Source organism: Cetorhinus maximus, chromosome 11 (genome assembly GCF_964194155.1).
Source record: "Cetorhinus maximus chromosome 11, sCetMax3.hap1.1, whole genome shotgun sequence".
Classification (NCBI taxonomy): Eukaryota; Metazoa; Chordata; class Chondrichthyes; order Lamniformes; family Cetorhinidae; genus Cetorhinus; species Cetorhinus maximus.
The window spans coordinates 33,263,328-33,290,544 of record NC_135889.1 but is presented as its reverse complement, the minus strand read 5'-3'; the positions used below and the strand labels follow the sequence as shown (position 1 = coordinate 33,290,544).

The following is a 27,217-nucleotide window of genomic DNA, read 5'->3' as shown; positions in this document are numbered from 1 at the left end:
GGATCTTACACCTGGAATAACAATTAGGGAGGCTGAATTTCTATGTTAGGTCATGATCCCTTTATTACTCCAACACCTAGTCATGAAAATACCCAAGATTTGATCAATTTGTAAACTAATGCCTTGCTTTATTACACACCAATAGAAAAGTCCCAAATATTCAAACCTGCTCACAGTATTTATACTTTAAGAGTAATTTTTCAGCCAGAAAGCAACATTTATTTATTCACAATACCCAAATGGTACCTGAACGTAAAATATATACACTTGAAGAAATTGGGAACCTATTTAAAATAAATGGTAACTAATTTAATTATTTACTTCTAACAATGCTTGAAGTTTTAAAGACGGAAATGAAATAAAGATCAATGTGTTCTGCCACTCAAAGTTTTTACAGATATTTTTATCCACTGCCTGATTTTGTGTGTACCTGCATGCCTTTATTCTTTGTTGAAGCAAGAAATGGTCCACTGTGTTTTTTAAAAATATTTCAATCAAGTCAACATTTATAATATGTGAGAACGCCAAGGAATTCAAAAACCAGAGGAAGTTTAAAGGATCAGGGGGAAAGTAAAGCAAAATTACACTTGAAACGCTCAGGCATTGTACATTGTACAAATTGTTGAAGTCTTACCAGAACTACAGGGCATATATAGGAGGGAAGTAATATGTGGTCTTTTAGTTGGCCACCATCACATTCAGGTTTGATATGAGACACACATTTGTTGTGAAGCTGCAAAAAAAAAAAACAAGCAATAAGTAACTCAAACAAGAAATTCCTAACAGTTAAAGATTACCTTAACGTTCAATGGCAATCACTGGTGGAGGGCTATATAGCAAAATAGATTCTAATGTAATTCAACGAAGTCAAGAATCAAAGCTCTAGGATTGTATATTGATATGTGGGGACAGATCTTCCATGGAGTGGCAATCACTGTTCGATTGTCACTTTGCTCCTTTTTACTTGACTTAGTCTGGAGTTACACATTTCTCGTCCGGACTTCTGATCCAGGCTCGGTGAGAAATGCGCAACACAGCAGCTCCAGACTCCTTCCAGTACAGGGCAGGGTAGTTGGGGGAATTGAAGCCACAATCGCTTTTTATGGTACTAGCTGAGTAAAGTGGCAAGTTCAAAGGTCCCAGCCACTTTAAGATGCCAGGAAGAAGCTAAATGTGTAAGGTGAGTGAGTGGTGGGTTAGGGTGCTCAGGGACAAAGTTGGGGACAGGGTATTCAGGACGATAAGGGTGGTAGTCGGGTGGGGTTGTCAGGGGGTCGGGAAGGTAGTCAGGGGTTGGGGGACATCAGTGGTATAGCTACCCAGGAGTTAGAAGTGGTTTAATCCTTCTAACCTTTTCTGGGTTCTTCTGCTAAGTGAGTCGGAACCATCTGAAGTTTCCGATTTAAATCAGAGTTTTAATGGTTCCAGTGCTGGGTAAATGCCCATCGGAAGTTTAAACTTCTGGGCAATTGCTGTGCAGTCCTTGCGTGGGGAATTCCAAGGGGTCCACCCCACATATCTTCTGGGGTACCTCCAGGACATGACCCTCGGGAAACAGAAGTTCTGAGCCACTATGATTAAAACAACTTGTATGTTTCCCAATTGCTTTATTAAAAATATTATATTCTCAAAGCAAAAGACAAGGAGTGAAAGTGCGGTAAGGGCTTCATGCACAAACTGCTGAGGACTGCAAGCATCTAACGCACTTGCCCTCTGAAGTGCAAAGTAAAATATGACCAGGGGAAAAGTAAAGGCATCTGATATCCTGAAAAATAAAAACAAAAATCAATAGACAAATAAAAAACTAAACTCAGGCTAGCATTGACACATTAGCTTAGAAATGGAGGTCCTACTCATGCTGGATTCTTTCAGGAGGTAGCCCTGATGCATCTGTGAAAAAAAAAATTTGCATGCTGTCTGTAGTTATTTGTGGGAATGCAATACATACTGTATCTGTGTTTTCAAAAGGTGCATGACAAGATGTTACATTGCAGGCTTGTGGATAAAATTAAGTCTATGGTATTGTATGAATTCAGGCAGCACAGAGTGGTGATGAATAGATGTCCAATGGACTGGGGATACATAAACACCAGAATTCCTCAAATGTCTGTGTTGAGTTCATGATCCTCCTTTACTCATTTGTAGATGAGCTAGGGGAGGTCTTGTGGCGCAGTGGGTAGTATCCTTGCTTCTGAGCCAGAAGCTTTGGGTTTAGTCTCACTCCAGGACTCGATGGCCAAGGAGGGTGTGTTCATAACACAGCTGAATGGGTTGTGCATCAACTTGTAAATCCTAACAACATACTCCAATGGCAGGCGGTAAGAGCAAGAGAGATTCCTGGTCAGCCATGTGATGGAAAGAAATTGGACCTTTATTTTTATTCTTTCACAGGATGTGGGCTTCGCTGGCTCAGCCAGCATTATTGCCCATCCCTAATTGCCTTTTGAGGAGGTGGTGGTGAGCTGCCATTTTGAACCGCTGCAGTCCATATAGCGTAGGTACACCCACAATACAGTTAGGAAGGGAGTTCAAGGATTTTGACTCAGTGACAGTGAAAGAATGGCTAAATTGTTCCAAATCAGGATGGTGTGTTGGCTTGGAGGGGAGCTTGCAGGCGGTGGTGTTCCCATCCATTTGCTGCCCATGTCCTTCTAGGTGGTAGAGGTTGTGGGTTTGGAAGGTAGTCCACCATCACTATCCTTGGCTCTAGGCTACAGCACGCATGTAAAACCGTACACTGTCACAGCAACTCAGACTCCTTGGAGGGGGTTGGTTGGTTCAGTTGGCTAGATGGCTGGTGTGGATCAGATTGGTGCCAACAGCATGGGGTTCGATTCCTGTTCCAGCTGGGGTGGATTCAGGACCTATTCCCTTGCTCTACCCACGGAGGAGATTGTGGTGCCATGGGTTAGATCTGCCTTTGGGCAGAGATCAGAAGAAGCAGTAGTAGTAGTAGTAATGGGGCACAATATCACATTTACAGACAACAATAAAAGAGACTGATTAACTGTGGAAGGACCGTCAGTGACTTCAGAAAGGCACAGGTAGGCTAATAGATTGTGCAGCTATCAACTGAAATACATTTTAGAAGGTTAAATTAAAGTGTGTACATAAGCAATAAATGATGAATTTAAAAGGAAGAGAGGCGTTTTGGAGATTCTGATACACAAGTCTTGAAAAATGTGAGAGCAAGTTGGTAAACTTGTAAAAATTGCATATGCAATAAGCTTTCATAAATAGGGGCACAACATACATAAGCAATTAGATGATGTTAAACCTACATAAGTTATTGATTATCCCACAGTTGCACCCCATTTTGTATGGTCTACTTTAGAAAGATGCCAAGGCCATATTCACTAAGATAGTATTAAGGATGAGAACTTCTCAAAACCATGAAGGGATATTTAAAAAGGAAGCGAGTGATAGACCGAATAATTACTCAATAGTGGGCAAATTACCGGAATCAATTCCGAGGGACAGGATAAACTGTCACTTAGAAAGGCATGAATTAATCAAGCACAGTTAGCATGGATTTGTTAAGGGAAGGTCATGTCTGACAAATTTGATTGAATTTTTTGAGGAAGTAACAAGGACGAATGGTGAGGGTAGTGCAGTTGATGTGGTTTACATGGATTTTAGCTAGGCTTTTGACAAGGTCCACATGGCAGAATGGTTAAAAAAAATAAAAACCCATGGGGTCCTGAGGAATGTAGTAGGATTGATACAAAATTGGCTCAGTGGCAGGAAACAAAAGGTAATTGTTGATGGATGCTTTTGTGACTGGAAGGCTGTTTCCAGTGGAGTTCTGCAGGGCTCAGTATTGGGTCCCCTGCTTTTTGCGATATATATATTAATGATTTGGACGTAAATGTAGGGGGAATGATCAAGAATTTTGCAGACAGCACAGAAACTGGCCGCGTGGTAGATAGCGAGGAGGGTTGCAGTAGACTGCAAGATGATATTAATGGACTGGTCAGGTGGTCAGAAAAGTGGTAAATGGAAGTCAACCCAGAGGAGTGTGAGGTGATGTACTTGCGGAGGCCAAACAAGGCTAAGGACTACACAATAAATGGGAGGGCACTGAGAGGAGTAGAGGAAGCGAGGGACCTTGCAGCGAATGTCCACCGATCCCTGAAGGCAGGTTGATAAGATGGTTAAGGGGGCATATGGAATCCTTTCATTTATTAGCCGAGGCATAGAATATGAGAAGGGATGTATGCTGGAACTATATAAAACATTAGTTAGGCCACAATTTGACTACTGTGTGCAGTTCTGGTCACCTTATTACGGAGAAGGTTTATGAGGATGTTGCTAGGGCCAGAAAATTGTAGCTATCAGGAAAGATTGGAAAGGCTGGGGTTGTTCTCCTTGGAACAGAGGAGGCTGAGGGGAGGTTTGACTGAGGTGTAAGGGGCCCGGATAGATTAGATGGGAGAGGCCTATTTATTTTAGAAGAGAGGTCAATGTCTGGGGCTTGGATTTAAAGTGATTGGCAGAAAGATTATAGGGGATATGAGGAAAATCTTTTTCATCCAGAGGGTTGTGTAGTTCTGGAACTCTCTGCCTGAAAGGTTAGTAGCGGCAGAAACCCTCAACTCATTTAAAAGGGGTCTGGACATGCACCTGAAGTGCCATAACCTGCAGGGTTATGGACCAAATGCTGGAAAGTGGGGTTAGACTGGGTGGCTCGTTTTGTGGCCAGCGCAGACACGTTAGACCCAGTGACCTCTTTCCATGATTCTAAAACCAATGCAATTTTCATCAGTATAGGGAAGGTTAAGAGGAGATCTGATAGCCATGTGTGTAGTGTAAGGGGTTAATTGTAACTCTGAGATATGCTACTGAGATACACTATACATCATCACAGGAAGTGATGCAATGTCACATGATCTTGCTCTCTCTTGTGGACCTCATGGTAAGATGAAGCCACTGTAAGATGTTTCTCAATAAAGTTACTGTTTTCATTACTTCAGCAGACTGTGAATATTCTATATTTGCATGAGACCAAGAATATTATATGGTGGCAGCGAGTGAAAGAACAAGCATGGAAATGTCTTTGCCATTACTGAAAAGCTTCAAGCTGGTCACAGGTGTCAACCAAGCAGAAGTGTGGCTGAATTGCCACTGCAGATTTGCCAGATATCGCACTGCATTGGACCTCGCTGTGAAGGAGAGCAGTGGGCAGGTCAGTATGCTATTATACACAATGGGTGTCTGTGCAGGCATATCCAAGTTAGACAAGGGATCAACAGGCTACGTAAGATTAAGCAATAAAAGCATTTGATGCCTCCTTCAACCTGCGAAAGAATACCGTTGTCGATTGGGTAAGCTTGTTAAATTTAGCCCAATGATCTGTACAGGCTGTATAGATGGCAGATCAAAAGGTGAACTAATCAGGACACAATTGCTGTCGGAGTCTTTGATGAAGCATTGTCTGAACACTTAGAGTCAGTGGATGATTTAACTTTAACAAAGGCAATTCAACGGAACAGAAAAACTGAGGTCAGGAGGCAAAATCGATCGATGATTTGGGGTGACAGAGAGAACCAAATCCCAAAACGTCTGACTCAATGGAGTATGCTAAATTTAAAATCAGAGGGGTGGTCGTACAAAAGCAGGGGAGGCAGAAAAAGCATTTGTCAACTGCCTCAGCTAATGGTAATCGGTATGGCAGGAAACAAAAGCACAGGCATGAAAACTGTCCTGCCAGAGGTCGAATCAATGGTATTGAGGTGTCTTTCCTTGGAGAGATCCAGGAACAAAGTGGAAACTACTGGAGTGCTGATATCCTAGTAGGGGGAAACAAGACACGCTTCAAGTTAGACACAGGTGCAGCAGTTTCAGTTTTTCTGATGCTGAACTGTAGCTGGAGAAAAGTTATCTTCAGACATAATGCACAAAACTACACCAGCAGGAGGCACAGAACTCAATGTCATAGGAGAACTGAATGCAACCATATAGAGAGAGAAAAATGACTGAAACCATATATGTGATCTTGAACCAGAGCTGTTCACTCTGAAGCAGGAAAGCCTGTACTGACTTACATCTGCTTTGCAGAGTGGAGGAACTGGAAAGCTGAGAAGATCAGCGTAAAAACTTCGGAGCTGAACTTCCACAGCTGTTCACAGGACTAGGAAAGCTGAAGGCAGCATAACACATGACTATGTCCTGAAGCTAAGACAATGTGTCTGTTTACACCAGAGAAGTTCCTCATCCACTCTTGCCAAAGGTAAAGAAGGTAACTGACTCTGTGTTGAAGCAAGGGGTTATTTCATCTGTGACAGAACCAACAAGCTGGTGCTCAGGGATGGTCCCAGTGCCAAAACCCAATGGATCTATCAGAATTTGCATAGATCTTACACAGCTGAACAAAGTAATTGAACACGTAGTTCATCATATGTTGTCTGTGGATGAGAGTTTAGAAAAATTGGGACAGTTTTCAATCTTCACGAAGCTAGATGCAAATGCTGGATTTTGGCAATTCCCCCTCGACAAAGAGTCTAAGTTGTTCACCACCTGCATTACACTGTTTGGGAGGTTTTGTTTGAACAGCTTACCCTTTGGCATCATATCGGCACCAGCAATCTTCCAGGGAACAATGTCAAGTATCCTAGAAGGACCAGGTGGAGTCACGTCATATGGATGATGCCCTGATCCATGGATCCACTCATGCAGAGCAATCTAGACACTAGAGTGCGAACCTTGGTATGATGCCTAAAGGATGCAGGACTAACACTCAACACCAAATGTGAATTCTTGCTGCCTACTGTCAAGTTCCTTGGGATGCATCTGGTGTCAAGAGTTGAGCCCCAGAACATGAGGGAAAAAAGGAATTTCTAACTCCTTGGAATGTGACTGAGCTCTAGAGGGTTCATGGGTATGGTAAACAAAGTTGGAAGGTTCCTGCCCAACCTAGCGGTCATTAATGCGTCACTATGTCAACTGTTGCGACATGACAATGCATAGTGCTGGGAAGAAGCACAACAATTTTGAGAAAATCAGAGAGATGCTGTTATCACCTGATATTTTAGCTCACTAAGACCCAGAGCTATACCCATTATCACTGTTGCAAATGCATTTTCTACAGGATTGGGAGCTGCACTCTTTCAGATACAGATGGATAGAAAGCATAGACCAGTTTACTGTGCATCCTGTTCACTGATAGAGACTGTTTAGAGATATGGAGTCATAGAGAAAGAAGCATTAGCTGCTACATGGGCTTGTGAAAAGTTTGCAGATTTGTTCTTGGTCTCCACTCCAAGATAGAGACAGACCACAGCCCATTAATAAAGAGTTAGCAGAAATACCTCCACAAGTATGATTCAGACCGAGGATGATAAAGTTTGATGCAAAGACAGAGTATGTTCTGGGAAAACAGCAGATGTTTCGTCCTGTATCCCTGAACAAGGTGATGTAGCCCTTGTTGAAGAGGTAGAAACCTTTGTTACCAAAAACAACTCAGCGACTGAATGAAATCAGAGATGCACAGAAAACTTCTGAAGGATGTACTCAGCTCAGGCAGTACTGTATCAAAGGATGGCCAGCATACATGCCACACAATTCCATTCTCATGCAGTGCTATGAACAGAGGTCAGTTGATGATTTACTAATCTAAGATGAGAAAGTGGTCATTCTGAGGGTTCTGAGACTTGATACACTGCAACGATTGCACAGGGGACATCTTGGCATCTCAAAATGTCGAGCCAGAGCAAGATATATTCTATTTAGTGACCAGGTCTCAAAGTTGTTAGAAGTTATGATTCAAACTGTATTACTTGTGCTATTCATTGTCAGGAGACAAGAACCATTGATGCCATCTTCCTTTCCATCAAATCCATGGGAATCTCTTGGGATGGACCTCTTCGAACACAGAGGCAAGGTGTTCTTGATCATAGTCGACTACCACTCAAGCACTGAAGGGTCACATTTCTGAAGCTTCGGGGGTGATGGTGCCATAGTGGTAATGTCGCTGGACTTGTAATCCAGAGGCCCAGACTAATTCTGCGGCAACACGGGTTCAAATCCCACCATGGCAGCTGGTGGAATTTGAATTCAGTTAATAAATCTGGAATATAAAGCTCGTCTCAGTAATGGTGACCATGAAACTATCACCAATTGTTGTAAAGAAAACCCATCTGGGTCACTAATATCCTTACGGGAAGGAAATCTGCCATCCTTGACTGGTCTGGCCTATACAAGACTCCAGCCCCACAGCAATGTGGTTGATTCTTAACAGACCTCAGAAATGGCCTAGCAAGCCGCTCAGTTCAAGGGCAATGAGGATTGGGCAACAAATGCTGGTCCTACCACATCCCATGAAAGAATAAAGAAGGAAAAGCAGTGATTACATCGCTGAAGGAGATATTTGCAACAAATGGAATCCCAGACCTTGCCATCTCGGACAGTTGACCGCAGTTCGCCAACGAATACTTTGAAGAGTTCACGGCATCGTATGGATTTCTCTATACCAGCAGCTCACCAAGGTACCCTCAAGCCAATGGTGAGGCTTAAAGAGTAGTGAGTACAGCGAAAGTATTGCTAAAGAAGAATGATGACATCCACCTTGAGCTTCTATCATTCAAAATGGTCCAGCACCACATGAATGCTACATGGGAAGAATACTGAGAACTCAATTCCCTATTCTCTCTCACACATTCATGCCATAGGTACAAATTGATGACTTAGACAAGGTAAGGGAGAAAGAGGATGCATATCGTTCCAACCAGATGTGGAACTACAACAAACATCAGAAAAAACGCAATCTGTCAGACCTCCAACCAGGAGAGCCTGTTTAGATCTGAAACCAAGCTCATTAAAGACAAGTGGTTGAATAGATATCTCATCCACAGTTCTACCTCATCCAAACAGATAATGGTTCCGTGAAACAGAACAGATGTGCACAGTTGCCACACAGAAGCAATCTTCTACCCAGTCGAAACAGTCAAGTACCAAATCGAACAGGCCAGAGATGCTGCATTCATTTAGTAATCCAGATGGCAACAAGATTGGTGAACCAAAGTCTTCTGCCAATTCCCCTCCTGCCCAACAGAGTCTCAGAGATCACATACAGGACTCAAATCCCCAAAGGAGCTGAGGACCTGTTCAGGTAGACTAGTGAAACTGCCACAGCGGTTGTCCCTATGAAAAAAAGACATTGAAGTTAGAGGCTTGGGGGGAGATGTAGTATAAGGGGTTAATTCTAACTGTGCGATATGGTAATGATACACAGTATGCATAATCACAGGAAGTGATGCAGTGTCACATGATCTTGCTCTCTCTTGTAGACCACATGGCAAGATAATGCCACTGTAAGATTATTTTCAATAAAGTTAGTGTCTTCCTTACCTCAGTAGACTCAATGTTCTGTATTAGCATAATGAGACCAAGAATATTATAATATGCTCAATTAAGGAGGTATTTTGATAAGGTAAATAGGGAAAATTTATTTCCACTTAATGAGTTTGTAACTATAGGGCATAAATTAATCACCATCAACAGAACAAAAGGACAGTTGAGGAGAAATACTTTATCCAGAGATTTGTTTGGACACGGACGCCACAAAATTTGGCTCCACAATGGCAGTTATTCGGGCGCTATGGTTTGGTTCCAAAATGCATCCGCAGCAAGCATGCATACTTTTACTGTGCACCAAAAACCATCTTGGATAGAGCAGTGTTGCAGAAGTATGCAGAGTAGATAGTGACATCAATTAGCATTATACTCTGATTTGATACCAGCACTGCCATTTCAGAGCTCAACACTCCAGCTTTTGTTCTCTCAAACATGCACAGCTGGATATGCATTCAGCAGCAGGAAGGAACCTCCACCAGCCCCGTTTAAAGGGATCATCAACTACTTTCAGGTTAATTGCTGATTGATTTCTACTGGCTCTTGCTGAGCTTGTAAAAGTGTTTGGTGGTTTGTAAGTTATTTTAAGTTGTTGAAATTTAAATGAAGCGATGTGGAGGGTGTTGAAGTACTTTGCCTTGATGTCAACAATTCTGCACAAAACGCTTGCTCCCAGATGTTGGTGCAGTAGCTTGCATTCGCCTAGGAGAATGTGCAGAGGTAAAACAGCTAGAGAAGGTGCTGGCATATGGTCAAGGGGGCCTGGTGGGACAGAAGAGCTCTTAGGAGGTGATCTGCCCAGGGTGTTCAGGAAGCAATTCTCCAACCCTAGCCTGAGCGATGAAGAGTGTGTGAGAAGTCTGCGTTTCACTGGAATGTACCATTGAAACCGAAATCACTGAAATGTACCATCTACAGTATCTATAATACAGCCCCAGGACAAAGCCAGGACTGCATTACCAGTGCTCTATGAATGCCAATAACTCAGTGCAAGGTGTTTCTTACAGGTGAATTTACAGATCTGAGGCAAATTTGACAACACTAAAGGGCATTTCTGTATGAACATAGCTCAACGGATGCACATTCTCTGTGCTAAGTATAAAATTCAATTTGTGCTTTTTCTACTTCTGTACTAAAACTCTCTAGTTTATTTTTACCTGCATTATTTGAGTTCAATACCAAACTGACATTTTGCTGAATAAATTAGTTAAAATGTAGTTATATTTGTAATTCATATATGGTACTTCATTGGTATTAAGGAAATGCTTTGGGTTCCCAACCCATGGTAATATCCAGAATTCTATAGCTGCTGCAGTTCACAATCCAACACCCCTTACTGCCCTAGCCTGAACCTGCATCTTTCTCTAGTTTTTCTCCTATCTTTCTTCATGCCCAGTTTGAGCTCATATTATCTGCAAGACCCAACTCCCCTATTCCCTTTACTCTATTTCTACTAAACAGCAGACAACCCAACTTCCTTTCTTGGCCCCCATGTTAACCGACATTGTATAGTTCCCTCTCCTCACGTAATATCAGCCTCTCTTTCCAAGCTATCATCCTCTTGTTTGACCCTTCAATCCTTGCAAACTATTTCCCAATCTCCAATTTTCCTTTCCTCTCCAGAGATCTTGAATGTGTAGTTGCCTCCCAAATCTGTGCCCATCTTTCCTGCAACTCCATGTTTGAACTTGTCCAATTAGATTTCTGGCTCTGCCACAACATCAAAACAATCCTAATCAAAGTCAAAAGTGACATTTTCTGTGATTATTAAGTGGTAACCTTTCCCGCCTCGTATCAACCTCTCTTCAACCTTTGACAAGATGACCAAAGCATTCTCAATCAACACCTCTCCATGTATTGATCTGAGTGTGAATAGCACTCAGTTCCACGCTTATCTTATCTATCCAGTTACAGCCAGAGAATCTCATGCTATGGCTTCTATTCCTGCTCTGCAACATTACTTCCCCCAAGAATCTATCCTTGGCCTTCTCCATTTCCTCATATGAAATGCCTCAGTAGCATCATCCAAAGCCATGAGTCAGGTTCCAATATAAGTTGACAATACCAAGTTCTACCTCTCCAACACATTGCTCGACTCCTGTCACAGCACAGGAGTTATCAATACCAACAAGTCGCATTTATATAGCACCTTTAGCATAATAAAACATTCCCAAGGTGTTTCAGAGGAGCATGGTAAAACAATATATAACAGCAAGCCACAAAAGGAGATAGTAGCACAGATGACCAAAAGTTTGCTTAAAGAGATAAGGTTTAAACATTTCTGTAAAGGAGGAAAGAAAGAAGGGGGCAGGGGTGGAGTGATTAAAATCAGGGGTGCTCAAGAGGTCAGAATTGGAGAAGCACAGTACTCAGAACGTTACGGAGCTAGAAGTGATTACAGGGATAGGTAGGGGTGAGGCAACGGAAGGATTTAAAAACATGGATAAGAATTCGAAAATTAAGGCCTTGCTCACTGGAAGCCAATGTGGGTCAACAAGCACAAGAGTGGTGGGCGAATGGGACTTAATGCAAGTGTGAGCATGGAGTTTTGGATGACCTCAAGTTTACAGAGGGTAGAATGTAGGAGGCTAGCCAGGAGTGCATTAGAATAGTAAATTCTAACGGTAACAATGATGAACGGAGGCAGGGGCAGGGTCAGGTGATGTTATGGAGGTGGAAATATGCAGTTTAGGTGGTGGCGTGGATAAACAGTCGGAAGCTCATCTTTGGGTCAAATATGACACTAAGGTTGCAAACAGACTGGTTGAGCCTCAGACAGCTACCAGGGGAAGGAGTGGGGTCAGTGGCTAGGGAGCGAATTTTGTGATGGAGACTGAAGAAAAGGGCTTCAGTCTTCCCAATATTTAACTGGACGAAATTCCTGCTCATTCAGTACAGATGTTGGATCAGCGATCTGACAATTTTGACAAAAGCAAAATACTGTGGATGCTGAAATCTGAAGTAAAACAGGAAATACTAGAAATCTTAGCAGGTCCGGCAGCATCTGTGGAGAAAGAAACAGATTTAATGTTTCAGGTAAATGATATTTCATCAGAAGGTGATGACCTTTCAGCAAAAGAGGTGGTGAGATAGAGCTGGTCGTTAGTGTATGTGTGGAAGCTGATTTTGTGTTTTCGTATGATGTTGCCAAAGGGAAGCATGTAGATGAGAAATAGAAGGGAGTCCAAGGATAGATCCTTTGGGGCACCAAAGGTAATGGTGTGGGAGCAGGAAGAGAAGCTATTGAAGGTGATTTTCTGTTTACAATTAAATAGATAAGAATGGAAGCAAGTGAGTGCAGTCCCATCGAGCTGTACGATGGGTGGAGAGGCATTGGGGCTTGGTGTTGTCACCTGTATCAAAGGTTATAGAAAGATCAAGGACCAGGAGGGATGCTTTATCATTATTTCAGTCACAATGAATGCCATTAATGACTATGATAAGACCTGTTTCAGTTGTATGGCACTGGGAGAAACCTGATTGGAGGGATTCAACATGGAAGTTCCGGGAAAGATAGGCACATATCTGGGAAGCAGCAACACATTCAGGCACTTGAGAGGAGAAAGAGATTCTGAATGGGCCAGTAGTTTGCAAAAGCATCGGGATCAAGGATTAGTTTTTGAGGTGAGGGCAGCGGTGGCTCGGTCGGAGAGGGCGGCGGTGACGGATGTGGCAGAGAGGGCGGTGGTGGCTCGGACAGAGAGGGCAATGGGTCCGACGGAGAGGGCGGGGGCGGCAGATGTGGCGGAGAGGGCAATGGTGGCAGCTCAGATGGAGAGCGCGAAGGATCCGACGGAGAGGGCGGCCGCGGCGGATGTGATGGAGAGGGAAATGGTAGCGGCTCGGATGGAGAGGGCAGCGGTGGCGGCTCAGATGGAGGGGGCGGCAGTGGCGGATGTAGCAGAAAGGGCGATAGTGGCGTAGAGGGCGGTGGTGGCGGCTCAAATGGAGGGGGCGGCAGTGGCAGATGTGACGGAGGGGGTAGCGGTGGCGGATGTGAAGGAGAGGGTGGCGGTGGCGGATGTGAAGGAGAGGGCGGCGGTGGCGGATGTGACGGAGAGGGCGGCGGTGGCGGATGTGACGGAGGGGGCGGCGGTGGCGGATGTGACGGAGAGGGCGGCGGTGGCGGATGTGACGGAGGGGGCGGCGGTGGCGGCGGTGGCGGATGTGACGGAGAGGGCGGCGGTGGCGGATGTGACGGAGAGGGTGGCGGTGGCGGATGTGAAGGAGAGGGCGGCGGTGGAATGTGAAGGAGAGGGCGGCGGATGTGACGGAGAGAGTGGTGGCGGCGGATGTGACGGAGAGGGCGATGGTAGCGGATGTGAAGGAGAGGGCGGCGGATGTGAAGGAGAGGGCGGCGGTGGAGCATGTGACAGAGAGGGCGGCGGTGGCGGGTGTGAAGGAGAGGGCGGCGGTGGCGGGTGTGACGGAGAGGGTGGCGGATGTGACGGAGAGGGTGGTGGTGGAGGGTGTGAAGGAGAGGGCGGCGGTGGCGGGTGTGACGGAGAGGGTGGCGGATGTGACGGAGAGGGTGGCGGTGGAGGGTGTGAAGGAGAGGGCGGCGGTGGCGGGTGTGACGGAGAGGGTGGCGGTGGAGGGTGTGACGGAGAGGGTGGCGGTGGAGGGTGTGACGGAGAGGGTGGCGGTGGCGGATGTGACGGAGAGGGTGGCGGATGTGACGGAGAGGGTGGCAGATGTGACGGAGAGGGTGGCGGATGTGACGGAGAGGGTGGAGGTGGCGGATGTGAAGGAGAGGGCGGTGGTGGCGGATGTGACGGAGAGGGCGGCGGTGGCGGATGTGAAGGAGAGGGTGGCGGATGTGAAGGAGAGGGCGGCGGTGGCGGATGTGAAGGAGAGGGTGGCAGTGGCGGATGTGAAGGAGAGGGCGGCGGTGGCGGATGTGAAGGAGAGGGTGGCAGTGGCGGATGTGAAGGAGAGGGTGGTGGTGGCGGATGTGAAGGAGAGGGTGGCGGATGTGAAGGAGAGGGCGGCGGTGGCGGATGTGAAGGAGAGGGCAATGGTGGCAGCTCAGATGGAGAGCGCGAAGGATCCGACGGAGAGGGCGGCCGCGGCGGATGTGATGGAGAGGGAAATGGTAGCGGCTCGGATGGAGAGGGCAGCGGTGGCGGCTCAGATGGAGGGGGCGGCAGTGGCGGATGTAGCAGAAAGGGCGATAGTGGCGTAGAGGGCGGTGGTGGCGGCTCAAATGGAGGGGGCGGCAGTGGCAGATGTGACGGAGGGGGTAGCGGTGGCGGATGTGAAGGAGAGGGTGGCGGTGGCGGATGTGAAGGAGAGGGCGGCGGTGGCGGATGTGACGGAGAGGGCGGCGGTGGCGGATGTGACGGAGGGGGCGGCGGTGGCGGATGTGACGGAGAGGGCGGCGGTGGCGGATGTGACGGAGGGGGCGGCGGTGGCGGCGGTGGCGGATGTGACGGAGAGGGCGGCGGTGGCGGATGTGACGGAGAGGGTGGCGGTGGCGGATGTGAAGGAGAGGGCGGCGGTGGAATGTGAAGGAGAGGGCGGCGGATGTGACGGAGAGAGTGGTGGCGGCGGATGTGACGGAGAGGGCGATGGTAGCGGATGTGAAGGAGAGGGCGGCGGATGTGAAGGAGAGGGCGGCGGTGGAGCATGTGACAGAGAGGGCGGCGGTGGCGGGTGTGAAGGAGAGGGCGGCGGTGGCGGGTGTGACGGAGAGGGTGGCGGATGTGACGGAGAGGGTGGTGGTGGAGGGTGTGAAGGAGAGGGCGGCGGTGGCGGGTGTGACGGAGAGGGTGGCGGATGTGACGGAGAGGGTGGCGGTGGAGGGTGTGAAGGAGAGGGCGGCGGTGGCGGGTGTGACGGAGAGGGTGGCGGTGGAGGGTGTGACGGAGAGGGTGGCGGTGGAGGGTGTGACGGAGAGGGTGGCGGTGGCGGATGTGACGGAGAGGGTGGCGGATGTGACGGAGAGGGTGGCAGATGTGACGGAGAGGGTGGCGGATGTGACGGAGAGGGTGGAGGTGGCGGATGTGAAGGAGAGGGCGGTGGTGGCGGATGTGACGGAGAGGGCGGCGGTGGCGGATGTGAAGGAGAGGGTGGCGGATGTGAAGGAGAGGGCGGCGGTGGCGGATGTGAAGGAGAGGGTGGCAGTGGCGGATGTGAAGGAGAGGGCGGCGGTGGCGGATGTGAAGGAGAGGGTGGCAGTGGCGGATGTGAAGGAGAGGGTGGTGGTGGCGGATGTGAAGGAGAGGGTGGCGGATGTGAAGGAGAGGGCGGCGGTGGCGGATGTGAAGGAGAGGGCGATGGTGGCAGATGTGAAGGAGAGGGCGGCGGTGGCGGATGTGAAGGAGAGGGTGGCAGTGGCGGGTGTGAAGGAGAGGGTGGCGGTGGCGGATGTGAAGGAGAGGGCGGCGGTGGCGGATGTGAAGGAGAGGGCGGCGGTGGCGGATGTGAAGGAGAGGGCGGCGGTGGCGGATGTGAAGGAGAGGGCGGCAGTGGCGGATGTGAAGGAGAGGGCGGCGGTGGCGGATGTGAAGGAGAGGGCGGCGGTGGCGGATGTGAAGGAGAGGGCGGATGTGAAGGAGAGGGTGGCAGTGGCGGGTGTGAAGGAGAGGGCGGCGGTGGCGGATGTGACGGAGAGGGTGGCGGTGGCGGATGTGACGGAGAGGGTGGCGGTGGCGGATGTGACGGAGAGGGTGGCGGTGGCGGATTTGAAGGAGAGGGTGGCGGATGTGACGGAGAGGGCGGCGGTGGCGGATGTGAAGGAGAGGGCGGCGGTGGAGGATGTGACAGAGAGGGTGGCGGATGTGACAGAGAGGGCGATAGTGGCGGATGTGAAGGAGAGGGGGGCGGTGGCGGATGTGAAGGAGAGGGGGGCGGTGGCGGAGAGGGTGGCGGCAGTGGATGTGGCGGATGGTGGCAGCTCAGATGGAGGCGACGGCGGTGGCTCGGATGGAAAGGGCGGCGGGGCGGTGGCGGGTGTGATGGAGAGGGCGATGGTGGCAGCTCAGGTGGAGGGGGCGGCAGTGGCTCGGATGGAGAAGGTGGCGGTGGCGGGTGTGACGGAGAGGGTGGCAGATCCGACGGAGAGGGCAACGACAACGGGTGTGATGGAGAGGGTGATGAAGATGGCAGATCTGACGGAGAGGGCAACAGTAACTGAGGAGGGAGAATCATTAACAATATCAGCTAACACGGAGACCAGGATAAGAAGTTGTAGTCAGTAGTTTAGCAGGAATAAGGTCAACAGAATAGGAGGTGGGTCTCATGGAGGCATGGTGGGTCTGGTGGGCTGGGGGGGGTCGGGTACCTTAAAGGAAACTTGGACCACTAGGCAAGGCGAAGGGAGGAAATGACGGGGCAGCTGATAGGATGGTCTCAATGTTCATGACAGAAGTCCATAAGTTTCTTTCACTGGCTGTTTGAGGCAAGGGTGGAAGAGAAATACACTTCTGTTTAGTAAAATAATCTGACATTTTATAGCTTGAATTGGCCCATTTAATTTGTGAGATTTTCTTTTTCTTTCAAGCTGGCAAGGTCAATCCGTAAACTTTTCAGACTGGCACTTTTGTCGAGTGTACATTATCCCACAATGAACAATTATCTACATAACATTCAAAGTGTATACTATTCTCCGGACCACTACTGCACAAAATTATGCAATTTTTGGCAAATAGAGTACCATATGCTTTGCCTTCACAGGAGCCAGTGTTTCAGCAGCCAGAGTACTTTTAATGACCCTTTTTATTTTGAGTTCCAGGACAGCGTTTCTCATTCTCACCCTGAAGAAACCAGGTGCATTAAAATGGCCAGAGATTAGCATGTGAAGCATCACTAAACATAACTAGCTTCATGGAAAAACTCAGCAGGTCTGGCAGCATCGGCGGAGAAGAAAAGAGTTGACGTTTCGAGTTCTCATGACCCTTCAACAGAACTGAGTAATATTAGGAGAGCGGTGAAATATAAGCTGGTTTAAGGCTGGGGGAAAGAAGTTGGGGGGGGTGGTGGTTGTAGGGACAAGCAAGCAGTGATAGGAGCAGATAATCAAAAGATGTCACAGACAAAAGAACAAAGATGTGTTGAAGGTGGTGATATTATCTAAACGAATGTGCTAATTAAGAATGGATGGCAGGACACTCAAGGTACAGCTCTAGTGGGGGTGGGGTGGAAAGATTAACAGGGCATAAAAGGTATAGATTTAAAAATGGAAATAGGTGGGAAAAGAAAAATCTATATAAATTATTGGAAAAAACAAAAGGAAGGGGGAAGAAACGGAAAAGGGGTGGGGATGGAGTTCAAGATCTAAAGTTGTTGAATTCAATATTCAGTCCGGAAGGCTGTAAAGTGCCTAGTCAGAAGATGAGCTGCTGTTCCTCCAGTTTGCGTTGGGCTTCACTGGAACAATGCAGCAAGCCAAGGACAGACATGTGGGCAAGAGAGCAGGGTGGAGTGTTAAAATGGCAAGTGACAGGGAGGTTTGGGTCTTTCTTGCAGACAGACCGCAGGTGTTCTGCAAAGCGGTCGCCCAGTTTACGTTTGGTCTCTCCAATGTAGAGGAGACCGCATTGGGAGCAATGAATGCAGTAGACTAAGTTAGGGGAAATGCAAGTGAAATGCTGCTTCACTTGAAAGGAGTGTTTGGGCCCTTGGACGGTGAGGAGAGAGGAAGTGAAGGGGCAGGTGTTGCATTTTTTGCGTGGGCATGGGGAGGTGCCACAGGTGGGGGTTGAGGATTAGGGGGTGATGGAGGAGGGGACCAGGGTGTCCCGGAGGGAACGATCCCTACGGAATGCCGCTGGGGGGGTGAAGGGAAGATGTGTTTGGTGGTGGCATCATGCTAGAGTTGGCAGAAATGGCGCAGGATGATCCTTTGAATGCGGAGGCTGGTGGGGTGATAAGTGAGGACAAGGGGAACCCTATCATGTTTCTGGGAGGGAGGAGAAGGCGTAAGGGCAGAAGCGCGGGAGAAGACACCACCAAGCACATCTTCCCTTCACCCACCTGGCGGCATTCCGTAGGGATCGTTCCCTCCGGGACACCCTGGTCCACTCCTCCATCACCCCCTACTCCTCAACCCCCACCTATGGCACCTCCCCATGCCCACGCAAAAGATGCAACACCTGCCCCTTCACTTCCTCTCTCCTCACCGTCCAAGGGCCCAAACACTCCTTTCACGTGAAGCAGCATTTCACTTGCATTTCCCCTAACTTAATCTACTGTATTCGTTGCTCCCAATGCGGTTTCCTCTACATTGGAGAGACCAAACGTAAACTGGTGACCGATTTGCAGAACACCTGCGGTCTGTCCGCAAGAAAGACCCAAACCTCCCTGTCACTTGCCATTTTAACACTCCACCCTGCTCTCTTGCCCGCATGTCTGTCCTTGGCTTGCTGCATTGTCCCATTGAAGCCCAACGCAAACTGGAGGAACAGCAGCTCATCTTCCGACTAGGCACTTTACAGCCTTCCGGACTGAATATTGAATTCAACAACTTTAGATCTTGAACTCCCTCCTCCATCCCCACCCCCTTTCCGTTTCTTCCCCCTCCCTTTTGTTTTTTCCAATAATTTATATAGATTTTTCTTTTCCCACCTATTTCTATTATTTTTAAATCTATACCTTTAATGCCCGATTAGTCTTTCCACCCCACCCCCACTAGAGCTATACCTTGAGTGTCCTGCCATCTATTCTTAATTAACACATTCGTTTAGATAATATCACCACCTTCAACACCTCTTTGTTCTTTCGTCTGTGACATCTTTTGATTATCTGCTCCTATCACTGCTTGCTTGTCCCTACAACCACGCCCCCCACCCCCCACCCCCACGCCCCCTCACCCACCTTAAACCAGCTTATATTTCACCCCTCTCCTAATTTTACTCAGTTCTGTTGAAGGGTCATGAGGACTCGAAACGTCAACTCTTTTCCTCTCCGCCGATGCTGCCAGACCTGCTGAGTTTTTCCAGGTAATTCTGTTTTTGTTTTGGATTTCCAGCATCCGCAGTTTTTTGTTTTTATAACTAGCTTCATGTTCTTTGGGTTACCTAAATATGGGAACTTAAATACACATTTTTCCAGATTTAAATTTCGTTATCTTTTGTTTGCCTGTAAAATATCCTCTGCTTTGGGCTATTTCAACACAGTAGTGAACACCATACATCAAAACTAACTTCTGGTCTAGTCTGAATGCACAACCAGATCAACTGGCCAATCAAGCTTTACAATTGCTCTGTCTCTTCTTTAGATATAAATTCACTCTTCTGTAGATATAAAATCACTCTTCTGTGATGTTCAACATGTTCAACTGGAATAAAAGCAACATCCTCTAAATTGGATTGCTGATTTAAGGTTGTATCAGACATAATGGGCTTTTCTAAACCAAATCATTTAAAAGCCTACAAGCCTGACTCCCAATTTTAAATTTTCCTCAACACATTTCTCAAATTCCACAGTAATATTCTATAAGAAATCATCAACTTGCATCATGAAGGTACCTCAATGTTTTCCTTTATGGTAACATAAAACATTGAAAGATCTGCTTTTGGTTGAACACGTCCCAGTTTCAACAAAACAGATCTCACCACTAAACACCTGGAAGCATCATTCAAGCCATAGATGCATGTTTAGTTTCCATAGTTTTTCTCCCCCATCTGCTGTCTCTTTAGGCAGTTTCAGAAACACTTCCCTATGAGAAATTTGCTCTGCAGAAATGCAACCTCGGTGTTAATTGACTGACACTCCCATGAATACCTGGCCAAAGAGTCAAAAAAAGAAAGGTCACAGACCTGAATCGTTAACTCTCTCTCTCCATAGATATCGTCAGATCAGTGTTTCCAGCATTTTTTTTTATTCCAGGCTTCCAGCATCCATAGTATTTTGCGCTTGATTGTTAAGATTACTTTTCCAGCGGTGGGAGTATCCACTCTAACATCTGTGTCATCCAGTTTCTCTTCAAAATCCCTAGCTGCTAACCTCACTTTAGCCTCATATGTCCTATTTGCAAGGACTTCTTCAGTACAAACCCACCTAAGGTGATAAATTTGGTTGACTCTTGGCTCGTGTCAATGTATCAATAATTACATTGTCAAGGTCCAATAGCGATCATCTCGTTGACTGGCAATTACATTGCATAGCAATTACATTGCTAAGACAATGGCACTGTTAAAACATGCGATGGGCATAGGCTCACCTATAAATGGGTACAGCTGTAACACTCCAGGGTGAAAGTGACTGGCAGAGTCTGCCACTCTGCTGAGCTGTCATAAGATAAAGCTGCTTGAGGTAAAATAGCAGCTTTGGATTCATTCTTCCACAATATACAATTATTGGAATTAATAGCTGGTACCGCAGAATAAACTCAAAACTCTCTACAATTATCTAGCTCCCTTTGTTTTGCTTCTGTTATTAGTTTATCTTCAAGTTTATTGGCAGCCACCAATAATGACATGATCAAGATAACTTCTTCTTTTAGTTCTATTAAGTGACTGTTCCGTGGTTTTCATTTCATTGTTTAATCTCTTCATGCTACAGATACTACTTGAATTTTTACGCCTGTAGGAATTACTGCGGCGAGATCTCCTTCTTGCACTCAGTTTTTTTTGTAAGTTGTGATTGTTTTCTGGTCCAAGAGTCACGTTGGGACCCGCTATCATTACTTGTACTGCGCCTTCTTACTTATGCACTCCTTCATCCCATTCTGTTAGTCCACGGATGCTTCTTGGCCATCATCCTGAACATTCAACCAAAATTTAAACTTATCATGGTTTCTCCTACACGACCCAAAATCATTGCATCTCCATTCATTACACCCCTCTGGAACATAAGTCACCTACCCACAGTGGGTAATTGTGCTGGGGATGCGATAGTCCTGTCATGTGTGTCATGATCCTTTGCATTGCCACTATCCAGTCTTTAATCTACCTCATTCTGTTCTTTGGGACCCTCACGAGAAACTATGAGCATCTGAGCTGTAGGATGCCTGTTGATTTACTTCTATCAGCTGCTCCAAGTCTGAGATTTTATAATCAGTTCCATTTAATCCCGAAGAATGAACCTTAAAGTTTGAAAGTCATAATTGTAAAGCATTATCCCATCACAACATGTCAGTTTATCAGGGCCATTTCATTCTCCACAATCCTCTCTTATCATATACCAAATCTCCTGAACTGAACTCTGTCTCAGATGGTTTGATAAGATCTCTCAGTGTTCTACAAATTTCACCTGATAATGCAGTCATGATAAAAGCTAGTTCCCTTCCATTCAAAGCATTTAAATGCTTAGAAAAAAATTGGAAGTAATTGTCATACCTTCTATAGCAAAAGGATTATCACAAATAACAGAAGGTGTAAGTCTGGCTTTATCTCTCAACTTCCAAGGAGCTACAAGCTATATAATACTCAAAGCTGACAGCCTCTCAGCTGCTTCTCTCAGCCAGTCTTGCTTGCTGATTATGTCCTAACTGATAAAAACAAAAAACTACTGCGGATGCTGGAAATCCAAAACAAAAACAGAATTACCTGGAAAAACTCAGCAGGTCTGGCAGCATCAGTGGAGAAGAAAAGAGTCGACGTTTCGAGTCCACATGACCCTTCAACAGAACTGTTGAAGGGTCATGTGGACTCGAAACGTCGACTCTTTTCTTCTCCACCGATGCTGCCAGACCTGCGGAGTTTTTCCAGGTAATTCTGTTTTTGTTTTGGATGTCCTAACTGAGTTCAGCAATAAACTCAAAACAAAGAATCTCATTCAGCTCCACCTATCTCCATGCCAATGTGACACACACTATCAAAATCTGGGGGTTGCCACTGGCCAGAAACTGAACAGGACTAGCCATATAAATACTGCGGCTACGAGAACAGGTCAGAGGCTAGGAATCCTGCAGCATGTAACTCTCCTCCTGACCCCCCAAAGCCTGTCCACAATCTACAAGGCACAAATCAAGAGTATGATGGAATACTCTCCACTTGCTTGGATGAGTGCAGCTCCAACAACGCTCAAGAAGCTCGACACCATCCAGGACAAAGCAGTCTGCTTGATTGGCATCGCATCCACAAACATTCACTCCCTCCACCACCGACACACAGTGGCAGCAGTGTGTACCACCTACAAGATGTACTACAAGAATTCACCATGGCTCCTTAGACAGCACCTTCCAAACCCATGACCACTATCATCTAGAAGGACAAGGGCAGCAGATACATGGGAATACTGCACCTGGAAGTTCCCCTCTAAGCCGCTCACCATCCTGACTTGGAAACATATTGCCGTTCCTTCACTGTCACTGGGTCAAAATCCTGGAACTCTATCCCCACCCACACGAACGGACTGCAGCGGTTCAAGAAGGCAGCTCACCACCGCCTTCTCAAAGGCAACTAGGGATGGGCAAAAAATGATGGTCTAGCCAGTGAAACCCACATTCCATAATTGAATGGAACAAAACATTGCCTGTTCTCAAGAAGAACGCAAATGAACCACCTTTTACTTACAAATCTTTTCATAATTCTAGGAAACCACATGAACTTACCCTTTCACTGGAGTAACACCAAATGTCATGTCTCCAGTTCTTTAGCTAATTAAGCCCACCTGCCATTTTATGGTCTTACCTTTCCAGCTGTTAACCTCTTAAGTCAACATGGCCCCAACCTTTAAAGTGTAACAAACAACCTCCAAATTAAAAGTTATATTCTAAAACATATGAATCACGCATTAACAACACTGATAACCATTAAGTCCTCTATTCTTATAGCTTAATGCCTCATTTGCGTGAAGACTAAAACAAATGGCCGTTTCTGCAGGTATTTTTCAAAGGGAGCAGACATCTGGTCCAACAGAGTCTCGTTCTCTGAGAACTGAACACTAATTAGAACCAGTTGTCTGTACATACGAGAAACCTTAGCATACTCTAGCATGTTAAACTGTAGTGCTGATGCAAGAATCCCCAAAATGAACTTTGTCACCTTCTTGTGCAATTTGTTAAAATCCTTGGATACATTCTTCCATGGAATTGCCATCAGTTTTCCGAAATTTATCAACTTCTGACCAGGCCTCATAGGCATCTAACAGATCATCTTTCCTGTAGATGTCCAGTAATTAATTCTATTAGAAAATCCAAACCCTCATCATTATCCAAGTGACTGGCGTCCATCTCAGAAAAAAATAGTTATTTTATTTTATGTAGGAAGCAACAGTACTAAGACCATACTTTGTTTACTCTTTGGTGGAGTAGTAACCCATGTCCAACTGTCAACCTCATTCTTCCACTGGTCATAAGATTCAAACTCAGAACACCAGAGCGAAATGATACCCTGACAATTCAAACTTGCTTTCTGCTATTTTCCACAATAGCCTCTTGCATTATGGTTTTATATCCAAAAAAAAACATAGCTTCCAACCTTCATACTTAGGCAACGATTCTCTGCTATTATGTTACAATCAATAGTAGTCAAACAGAAAAGGAAATACACTTAAAAGCTTTATTTTCAGACATTACGTATCGTGCATATTTAACTTAAGAACGAGTGTTCAGTCTTCTAACATAAGCATTGGTAAGTCCCAATTAATGCCCAGCACCTGAACACAATTAACACTCGGCTGATATACAATTAACATTCAGGATAACGGGAGAAAATATTCAAAAAGGGAGGGGAAAAATAAAATTATTTGGAAAAGGGGGAGTTATTCACGTGGTAACTATTTTACAAATTTATTTTATGATTCGGGGTCAAAAGGTAGTGCCTTCTTGAAAATTCAAGGAAGTTCTGAAATACAAAATGCAAATATCCCTCAGCCCGCTCTTATAAATAGTTCTGTTCTCAGGAAACATTACAAATGCATTCTGTGGTTTGACAGCAAGTGTAAAGCTAGTGTTTGCTGCTACACAGTTTGAGAAAAGTTGATATACTGGTGTAGAAGGTAGTTCTTGTTAGTTATTTATATGGCAGAAGTTTGAGGCAGTAAAATCATTAACTACAAAAGACAATCACAGATGCAACACGTGTTTGAAAATCAGTTTTCCCTCTCTCCATTTGCAAATCAAAAGCAATGTGAAATGTATCTTTTGACATCCAGCTCCTGGATGGTTTACTGGCCACGAAATTTCCTTGCGTAGCGCTGCTTTAGTTGGGTGCCTTGCACCACTGGCTGATTCCTGCACTGTGCTCTGAGAGGGGAAGGGGCTTCCTATGTGCACCAGAAGACTCAATCATCCAAATTTGGCCAATGCTAGTCTTGGCACGAATTCATAGATCAACCTTCAAAAGTGTGTTTGGCTGCAAGATTGGTCCTGCACTAGGGTTACTTAAACCACCTGGCGCACAAAATGGGGGTATAGCCAATTTGAAGAATGATTGCAAAATGACTGGCAGTGCTTTAGAGTATTTTTGGAGGTGTTGTGGTGAGTTCCTGAATTTGGCAGGGAGTCACTGGGACCTGCGCACACAAAGGCTGCAACAAGCATAGGGACAACAGTGGCTGAACCTCTAGGTCTTCAACATAACAAGATGATGCAGCAGAGGTTAGAGGGGGCAATCTCTGCACAATGCCCTCTGTCAACCTGGAACCAGAATCCTCCATGCTTCTTAATAGTAACAGGTGGCTGTTTGGCAGGCCAACTAATGCATCCAGCATCTCTGTTTGCTTGTCCATTCAGTGCTCTTCTGAATACCCATTGATGTCCTCATCTGAGCCCTCTGCAGCAGAACCCACCCATGACCTCACCCACCATGGTCACACTCTACAGCTTGCTCATCATGCCAGATAGCAGGATAAGGGTGTGCTGCTAGTTGAAAAGGGGCACAAGGCAGGAAATTGTCACCCTCAATGTTTTCAGCGACGCTGGGTACCACAGGCTCTGTTGGAGCCGGCACTATGTGCAGACAACCATCTCCGCCATAGGGCTCAGGATGAGGCAAGCAGCCTTGTCCCTCTCTGGTTCTTCTCTGCTCCCTTATGTACTAACTTATTCTGCAAGAGAGAGGGTAGAATGCCAGTGATTGTGTTATGCTACTTTTGGGTGAAGTGATGAAATAGCTGGAGATATGTGTAGGCAGTGACAGGCAGGTGAGAGGCTGGCAGTGGGACAGGGTGAGGTGGAGTATCTGGATTTAGGTATGAGTCCTGAGTGCCGGGATGTACTTCCGGAATACTGATGTGAGCCTGGTTCATTGAGCAGTATGAGGGGTTAGTCATTTTGTGAATAGGTGATGCCATGTGAAGACACAACCACCCGTATTAGATCATTAGACTTCTTGTGGCACTGCTGCCAGATCCTTAGGAGTTAACCTCGCTGACCATCAGCTCCTACTTCCTTGTGAGGGTGATTCTTGAAGGCCTCCTAAATCACCCTGCAGAACCATGGTGCCTCTCCTCTTGCCCACCTCTGCCACAAATGCCTCTAGCGCTGCATCCTTCATCCTGGAACCCTCTCCCTTCCCTGGTGTTCACCAGCATTTAAGAGGGACAGCCTGCCTTTAAGAATAGCAGGCTAGGTGAACTGTGGTTTGTGAATAACACTTCTGGGCTTCCTTGCTGAGTGCAGAGGCAGCTGACAGTGCTAAAAAAGGTGGCAGCAGCACAGGACCCCATCGACCTGATGCTATAATCATTTAGATGAGGTGGGTGCGCAAAATTTTGTTGCTGCTCACCTCGATCTGAATGGGTATGGGCAGATTGTGAATTGCGATGCCAATGCCTGAATTTATATCCTTCCATGTTTCCTACCAGTATCGACCCCATGGCAAAGCCTATAACTTTACAACTTAATTTACATGTTTAATGAATATGAATGAATAGTAAAAAAAAAAGGCCAAACAAGACGCATGAGTATAGCCAAAGGACTCTGATACTTTCTATCCTGGCTAGAGATGCAGCTGGCAATAATGTTTAATTAGCGTATTTTCACATTTGGCATATTTCATAGAGTATGTAAGTATAACAGCTGCTTCTATTTTCTTATGACAAGAAAACCTTATCCTGGGATGTCCAGTTTGGCTGTTTGATGGCCTCCTGAGATGCCGAATGGAGAAATGAGGTGCCTCCTGCAACAGATCTCCTTGGGCGCATTGATGTAATGTGATGTCTTTGATTGTCTGGGACTCTCAGCCACAATCTCTCGTCAGGCCATTCCTTATCTTCCACTTATGGAGCAGGCAGCTGCATCATCCATGTCTTGTGCAGATGCGGTTGAACACTCCCTTATCTTTGAAGAAGGTTGAAGCCAGGGATCTCTGCTGTTAGGTCAGTGATGAGGTGCTATTTCTTTAACCTACATGCATCCCATGATTTTGCCCATCTGAATAGTGGGTTTAAACCAGCTGCATGAAAATGCTGTTTCCCAGAATTGGTGGGTCTTTGAGTCGTAGTGATTGGGAAGGTCAGTGTTGCTTATGGCTTTGTCCATCTCATGGGGCACAATGATTTCCCTGCCATTTGCCGCAGGGGCAATGTGGGACAGCACTGGAAGCTACTTGGTTAGTGTGAAGTTAAGCATTCCTGATATCATCCTGATGGACATGTTTAGCTACATGCCCATAATCTTTGTCTGGCGGCTGCAGGATCATGAGGCAGAGTAGTGTTCTGCAGCAGAGAAGAATAGGGCCAGTGTTGCAGTGTGAAATGTTCTGCTGCATTGCCCTATGACATTTCAGGGAGTTTCTGGACCAGGTTCATGCCTGGTTTTTACTTTTTGACCAGCGTTGATGAGATGAGGCAGATAGTGAGAGTACTGTCCAGGGTGATACTCAGCTATTACGTGGGGTCATATAGATGAAGCTTGATGGTGACACAACTGGCTTTTCTGGAAGACTACAAGCCATGTTGGTTCCAGGAGAGCAAGAGGTTAAATATCACTCAAGAACCAGACAAAGTAACAGCATTCAAAGATTTCCAAAATGAAGGC

General features: G+C 46.3%; 1 protein-coding gene across 9 annotated transcripts in view; it reads right to left on the bottom strand.

The window, feature by feature from the left end:
* The window catches only part of LOC144686492 (diacylglycerol kinase beta-like), a 691,325-nt gene that overhangs the window by 290,610 nt on the left and 373,498 nt on the right, over window positions 1–27,217 (bottom strand). For all 9 annotated transcript variants that reach the window (XM_078551766.1, XM_078551771.1, XM_078551773.1 and 6 more), the window contains one exon: window positions 635–733. In XM_078551766.1, coding sequence (XP_078407892.1) covers window positions 635–733 — 99 coding nt within the window. The remainder of the gene's footprint in view (window positions 1–634; window positions 734–27,217) is intronic.